At 36.0% G+C, this 8,166-nt stretch overlaps 1 protein-coding gene across 1 annotated transcript; it reads left to right on the top strand.

The window, feature by feature from the left end:
• The first annotated feature begins 938 nt into the window (after positions 1 to 938).
• On the top strand, positions 939 to 2,792 carry LOC133860582 (bidirectional sugar transporter SWEET6b-like). Its single transcript, XM_062296161.1, has 6 exons — positions 939 to 981; positions 1,408 to 1,444; positions 1,775 to 1,997; positions 2,161 to 2,322; positions 2,419 to 2,538; positions 2,634 to 2,792. Exons 1-6 carry the CDS (start codon positions 939 to 941, stop codon positions 2,790 to 2,792), a joined length of 744 nt encoding a protein of 247 aa, XP_062152145.1.
• The last annotated feature ends 5,374 nt before the right edge of the window (positions 2,793 to 8,166 follow it).

Below are 8,166 nucleotides of genomic sequence, written 5' to 3' on the forward strand. Positions count from 1 at the left end.
TTTTAGGAAAAATATATGTTAATTAAATAGATTAGGTTGGAAAAATTCCCTCAAATCCAGTTTGAAATAAAATTTTATTCTAAAAAAATTGTCCTTGAACAATCCAAGCCCAATAAGGATATACCAAATAAAATTTTATCCATCTATCAAAAAAAAAAAAAAAAAAGTCTGCTTATCCTATAATTAATTTCTTCCTTTCTTTCTTTTATGCAATTACAATATCCCACGTTACTTAACGAACAGAACTGGAATAAAAGAGGGCAGTGACCATTGAGACTTAGCACAGTCTTTGACGTCTTTTGCACCGAGGGGTACTTTTCGTAATTAAGACGAAATACAACACCAATTTCAGAAGCTAAGGCTACGTAACTACCCGCAACGGTGCCGCACGCACGGGTCTCCGCATCCCATGCATGCAGCGTTTGAGTCTGTTACCGGAGAGAGGGAGAGATTCTCGGGAGTCAAGTATCGGAGACCCGGTAGGAGACGAAATCCGCTTCATTAAAACTCGGCGAGCGAATGTAATTCGATTTTTATCCAAATCTTATCCAGATAATTAATGTGTCCGATTTATTAAAGGAAATAAATCTTTATCTACCAAAACTACAGAAATTTCGAAAATCCAACCCGCGAGAGAGAATTAATTTTCTTGGCGAAAAAGAAAAACCAAAAAAAAAAAAAAGAAGGAAAGAGAGAGAGAGAGATTGAGATTGAGATTGAGAGCTAGGGATAAACTTATCTGGGTACGTTGGATAATTTTAGTCCAATTCAAACTCTTCTTTTTTGCGTTTAAGCGCGTATATAAACCGTCTCTTCGTGATCCAAAGCTCACACGGTCACACCTTACTCTCTCTAGATCTTCTCTCTCTCTCTCTGAGACTAGTTGCTCTCTCTCTCTCTCTGAGACTCGTTGCTCTGTGAATTTTAAGGCTTCAAAGATGGTGAGCGCTGAAGCTGCTAGAAACGTGGTTGGGATCATCGGTGTGTGCTCCGAAACCCTAGCTAGCTTTTATTACGGCTTGTCGTTTTGGTTGTGTTATAGTACTCCGTTTTGACTGGAAACTTAATTCGCTGAGAAGAACACGTACTGCATGTGCTTAAGTTTTCTTCTTCTTTTGCTTTTTCTCAGACCAGTCTAGGGAGTGTGTGTGTTTTGATTTATTTATTTATTTATTCATCGAGGTGAATTTTTCTTAAAGTAATCTCATTAATCTTCTGTCGTGATATTTTTGCACAAATCTGCTGTAATTCTCATATATAAGGGAGACTGATATTGTATAGTACTGGTACTTTAGTACTTCAAATATAATTCGATTCCTTTTTTGTTTTTTGGATTCATTTATGGAGATTTATTTAGAGAGTATTGTGTGCTAATTAAGTGTCGTTTTGTTCTTAATCTCCTTGCAGGGAATGTGATCTCCTTTGGGCTTTTCCTCTCGCCAGTGTAACCTCTCTTTCTCTCTCTATTTGAATACCTATATATATATCAAGCAAGTGGTTGCCTTTTACAGCTATAGAAGCTACTAATTATTTATTTTAACTATTTATATAGTGATATAATTTTAGATGATTATATCAATGATATTTAAACTCAAACTAGCTAAGAGGACTTAATTAATAGTTTATGTTATTGAAAAAAAAAAAAAATTGGTCATGAAATAGAGATTAAGCGGTACAGATTGATGGGATGGTAGCTAGAGTTGATATATTTATCTTGATATTTTCTCATGAAATGAATTCTATAGACATTGAAAAATTGAAAATTTTGTGTCAGGCCAACATTTTATAGAATCTATAAGAACAAGGGAGTGGAGGATTTCTCGCCGGATCCCTATATTGCAACGGTACTGAACTGCATGTTTTGGATATTCTATGGCATGCCTTTTGTTCACCCAGACAGCATTCTTGTCGTGACCATCAACAGTGTTGGGCTAGTGTTGGAGCTGATCTATTTAGCCATATTCTATACCTATGCTGGCAAACATAAGAATGGACGGGTACGTTAATTGTCCTTCTTGTTTAATTGTGTTTGTAACAATTTTAAAGATGAAACTGTTTATCAAACACTTTTAGTTTTCAAATTATACGTCTCTTAAGGCTGCAATAGATCAAGGAAGTTGTTGTGATTGTGTTTTTGTTAATATCTTCGTCTATTCACAGAAGAAGGTACTCATTGGGCTCTCCGGGGAAGTGGTTTTCGTGGCCATCATTGTTGCCATAACTATGTTGACGCTACACACTCACACTAAAAGATCTTTGATGGTTGGAGTCATCTGTGATATCTGCAACATTATGATGTACTGTTCTCCTCTTACAATCATGGTATGTCTCTCTTTTGAACCCCATTAATTCATCCAATTCGATCTGTTTTTGTGAATGACCCACTTCATATAATTTCTCTTGTGTTGATTTTGACAGAAAAAAGTCATCACAACCAAGAGTGTGAAATACATGCCATTTTATCTCTCATTGACCAACTTCCTTAATGGCTCCGTCTGGACTGCTTATGCGCTCATCAAATTTGACATCTACGTCCTGGTAATTTCAATTTCAATCGTGGGTGTTCGAAATATTTCGTTATTGTCTTGTTTATTATACAAGGAATTTAACCTTTCTGGTATATATTCTTGCAGGTGAGCAACAGCATTGGTGCAGTCTCTGGTCTAATACAACTCTTACTATATGCAATTTACTACCGTACAACTCCAAAAGGCGACGATGATGCTTCGCCGGCGAAGGCATCTGAGGTGCAGCTGTCAAGCACAAATCATGCAGCTACTAATAGAGTCTGATATAACACACACCTACCTGTGCCGGGTTGCTTATCTTAATTTGAATTTCTATTTTTTTTGTCCCTCTCTAGTTCAACAATTTTGCAATGCAGATTTAAACATTTTGATGCCAAATTCTGGATATAATTTTGAAGTCCTGGATCTTGTAAATTAATAGAGTATTAATTACTATTAGATGCTCTTCTCTTGGATTATTATTTGCCAGAAATTCCAATGAGCCATGCAATTAATTATTCACAGTTTTTATTTGGATGGATTCAAAGAATAAGCTCGCTAGCTAGCGACATTTTTTTTTTTTTTTTTAACAAAATACTCATCTTATTAAAGATCTCCTAAGAGAAGATCAAAAAAGAGGAACAACTACAAACAACCTCATAAATAAGAGGTGGAATTTTTTTCCAACCATATTTGAATCTATGACTTGTGTTATAGCCGGCCGCTTTTGCTATTTAGGTGTGAACTGTTAAGTTGGCCTCTCTTCGTACCAACCGGTTCTAATTCCTAATGCCATCGAAGTGTCCATACCTGCTCCAAGTTGGAGTGGCCGAATAAACTGCTTTTCGACGGAACATATTTGCTTTTTTGTGGGGAGAAGGTTGTTGCAGGCTTTCCATAAAAACATCTTGCCAACGTTGGCTACCTTGAGCTTCCATATTGTCTTCCAAAAACTGGAAGTGTCGTGTTTGAGAGATCGATCTGTCCTCTTTAGTTTGCCTCTGGTGGTATGCACTTTTGACTGAAAACTGCTCCTTGGGGGTACATCTCCAAATCATTCAGTCCTTTGGTTGGAGGGGGCTTAAAGGAATGCTGTGTATGATCTTCACTTCATCTTCCTGAAAAACCTCTGAAAGCATAGTCATATTCCAATTCTTCGTGGTTTGGTCAATTAGTTCGCTGACGAGGGCATCCTCATATAAAGAGAGCCAAAGTGATTGAACTGTAAATGAGGAGGGGGTGGGCAGCCACCTACCTCCCCAAATCTTGACATCTTTCCCATCACCTACTCACCATATCATCCCATGATGCACCACATGTTTGGCTGACTGCATACTTCTCCATGCGAATTAAGGATGGCATGCGCCTTGTAGTAGCCTCCATAACATGAATCCTAGCGTAATATTTGGCCTTGTATATCCATGCCACCAAAGAGTTAGGGTGTTATAATAATCACCGTATTTGTTTTGCTACGAGAGCTTTGTTAAAAACCCCAAGTTTCTAAACCTAATGTAATACTTCGTATTTTAAGATATTAAATAAAATATCTTAAAATGAAATTTAAGGCCTAATAAACTAATTGTGAATATTTATTTATAAATATTCATCAATTTAAGTTTAAAGGAATCAAATACTTAGTGACAATATATTGGAGTTTAAAATAAATTAAAATTTTAGTCGAGTGTAATCGATCGAGCGATTATATATTAACTTAGAATCGACCAATTGATATAGAAATTGATCGATCGATTAAATAATCGATCAAACGATTTAGTTACATTAGTGCTGAAACGGATAAAAATCTAACTAAGTATAATCTATCGATCGATTTTTTTTAGTATGAAAATGGATTGATCGAAATGCGATTGATCAATTGTTCTACAGTGTAAAAATGCGATCGATCAACTTTCTGCAAAAATGCATAATCTCGTCCGAATCAGCTGTCCTTTGATTTTTATCAATTTCTCATCATTTCTTTTGATGAGTCATGGTACAACTCGACACCTTCAATGGCCATTGATTAGTTTGTGATCAATCTTAGCCATCTAAACCTTATCATCTTAATTAGATAAGATATGATTAAAATAAGATAAGAGATATTTGAAAAATGTGATGATTGCTTGATAACTCATAAAAATGTCCTCCAAGTTAGTTTCTAAGCCATTAGATCATATCAAAATTGATTGATCTGGGTCGTCAAAATCAGTATAAATAGAGTATCACCTCTTCTTTCATTCTTCTTTAATAATTCTTGAAATTCTCCCAAAACTCTCTTGGTTTTCTCTCTTGATTTTCCATTGCAGAAATTCTTTGCAAATTCTCTTCGCTTTCTTCTCTTTCAATTGCATCAAAAGGAAGATAAACTCTCTTCCATTATTCCTGAAAAGAGGCAGAAAAGAATTACTCTTCTCTCTCTTTCGGTTCAAGCAAAGTGAGCTCTCTTTTGTTGGATCTCTCTACAAAGCTCTCTCTTTCTCTTCTGTCTAGCACGTTTTTCTTGAGTTGCATGCATTGAAATCAGAACCTCTTGTCCCTAGTTTGGAGGTGCATCAGTAGGTTTCATCCTCTCCATTTTGGTAAGTGATATTTGATCCTATCTCCTTCACTACTTCATGGTTCAAGCAAGGAAAGAAGAACTCTTCTTCTCTCTTCTTTCTCATATTCATATATATATATAAACGTTTCTCATTAACTTCCTTTGATCATGTTTTCGGATTGCATCAAAGGAAAATCGAAGATCCTCTAATATTAATCTCACTTGGCCAACACTAGGAGAAGTTATCTCCATTTCTCTTTTTCTCTCCTCTCGGGTGTCTTGCAACAAAGATGAAGGAATGATCTCTCTCTTGGGTTTTGTTTGAGGTAAGAATCTTTAAGATCTTCTCTAACTTTATCTCTCAAATGGCAGATAAGAAAAGAAGAAGAAGGTTTTAAAAGATTAGATGTAGAACGGATTAAGAAAATAAAAGAATAACATGTTTTAAGATTATATATGTCACAAAATCAGAAGATATTTTGAGATATTTTACAAAATATCCTAAAAATATATTTTAGATATTTTGGATAAGATTTTTATCCTTTAATAATTAAAGTTGTGTTTTAAAATAGGGTTTTTCAAAGTTGAGTAATTGAAGTATAAATCATGTTGTGATGCTCGCGTAAAAATAATCATTTTTAATAATTATTATTAAAATGGTATTTTGATAATTGTTATGGTTAAGGGTATTTTGGTAATTTAATAATAAATACAGTTATAATGCCCACATGAAATATGTGGCATTATAATTGAAGAGTTTTATATGCCGTTACTATGTCGAAACAATAATATGATTAAGAAATCAGAAATGAGTATAGGGTTAAATCTATGTTTAGTGAATTGTACTGATTCACTATTTGTTTGGATTATATATGTATATTGCAATGGTTTTATCTCTGAGCGCATTTCTGAAGCCAAAAGAACTACGGTGAGTATTTCTTACTCACTAGGGGTGATACGTGTGATTTATTCTTTAGCAATATGGTAATTGCTGCTTTATTTGATTGTATGCAAGTTGTTTGACATATGGTTAACATGTTTTGATTGGAATTACATGTATGATGGTTGTATGATTACAGGTAGGTAAGTATATGTTTATACTAAGCTTATGTAACAGGTTAGTAAGTTGATTGTTAAGTTTGTTGGATAGTAGGCGTTATCAACAGTATTAGGACGGTGGACGCTATCTGTGGTAAGTATGGATGGTGGGCGTTGTTCATGATAGGTGTGCATGGTTGGCGTGTGGGCGCGGTCAACTATAATGGTGGACACTGTTCATGGTAGGTGTGCATGGTTGACGTGTGGGCGCATTCAACTATAATGGTGGATGTTAGTCATGATAGAGTATATCTGTTAGTATATTAGAGATCTATCTTCGTTTGTGAGATTGTGGTTGAGGATCGTTGACTCACTTGACCACACACCACAATCACATGCAAATTTTGCAAGATTTGAGACAGGAGCTACTAGGTTATAGACAAGACCTTTAATATGTAGATGTTATATACAATGGTTATGCAATGTTTGTGCCGCCTGTGGTACGTATGTTGTTATTTGGATGTACTTTATTATCAGAACAAATGATTATTATTTTATATGTTGGGGTTATTTAGTCAGCTCTGATGTGTTATTGTAAAAAAGAAAAATGGTTTCTGCTGCCAATTTATACTCTGATGACGTCATTAATGATGTCATAACAATACGTGAAAATCAAAATTTTCACTTACGTCTTTTTATAAAAGTGCTAGTCGTTACACATACCTCCCTGATTTTTGGAAAACCCATCTTCCCCCAACTTGTCCAATGAATCTTAGACGTGTTGGCTTGATTCCCCCACTAGAAATTCTGCATCATCTCATTTAGTTCTTTGCACAACTTGGAAGGGAGGAGGAAAACACTCATGCTATAGGTGGAAATTGCTTGTACGACTACCTTCAATAGTATTTATTTGCTTACCTGAGATAAAAACCTGGTCTTCCAATTGTTCAGCCTATTTCATACTCTATCCTTTATACTCTAAAAAACTGTAGCCTGTGATCAACCCACAAGGACAGGTAATCCAAGATATTCATCATTTCGTTGGGTAGCTTGAAGCCCTGACAAGCGGATGATTTCTTGTCTCTTAGCAATACTAGTATTTCGACTGAAGAAGATGGATGTTTTAGACATGTTCATTTTTTGCCTTGAAGCTGCTTCATATCTGTCGGAATCTTCAAAAGCCTACGTCATTCCACTGAATTGGCTTTGCAAAAAAGGAGATTGTCATCCTCAAAGAAAAGATGACTCAACCTAGGGCCATGTTTGGAAGTAGGAACCCCAGTAACACTTTCCTTTGTTTCCGCTTGTTGGAGGAGAGAGCTTAGGGCCTTGGCACAAAATAAAAATCAGTAGGGGGAAAGAGGATCCCCTCGACGGAGGCCTCTAGTAGGCTGGATATTCCCTACCGCTTGTCTGTTAATCAGGATGGCATACGATACTGACTGAACACAAGACATAATCAAAGTAATCAACCTCTCGGCAAATCCTAACTTTCGTATAACAGCTTCCAAAAAATACCACTTCACCCTATCATACGCTTTACTTATGTCGAGTTCAATTTTCATAAAACCAAATTTACTCCACTTATTTGTATGCATTGTATGCAAGGTCTCATACGCTACCAGTACATTGTCCGTAATGAGTCGGCCTGAAATAAAAGCACTTTGATATGGAGCAATGATAGAAGGGATTGAGTCTGTTAGCCAAGACCTTATATATCATCTTATACAAAACATTCCAGAGATTAATGGGCCTATAATCAAAGACACTAATGGGAGTTTTAATTTTTGTAATGAGTGCAATATTGGTGGAATTGATAGAGGTATCCAACTGACCAGTATTAAAAAAATGAAGCACCGCAATGCATACCTCAGGCTAGACAGTTTCCCAATTTTGCTAATAGAAATTTGCTGAGAATCCATATGGTCCTGGAGCTTTGTTGGGGGCCGGCCATTTGGGTGAGAGCTTGACTGACTTTTTCCATCGTAAACTCAGAAAGAATCTGTCGATTCATAAGTCCAGTCCTTGGTGGTAATAGCTTGCACACACGGCCCTACATCATGGGCTAGGGTGGCAGTAAATAAG

Source organism: Alnus glutinosa, chromosome 2 (genome assembly GCF_958979055.1).
Source record: "Alnus glutinosa chromosome 2, dhAlnGlut1.1, whole genome shotgun sequence".
NCBI classification, from domain to species: Eukaryota; Viridiplantae; Streptophyta; class Magnoliopsida; order Fagales; family Betulaceae; genus Alnus; species Alnus glutinosa.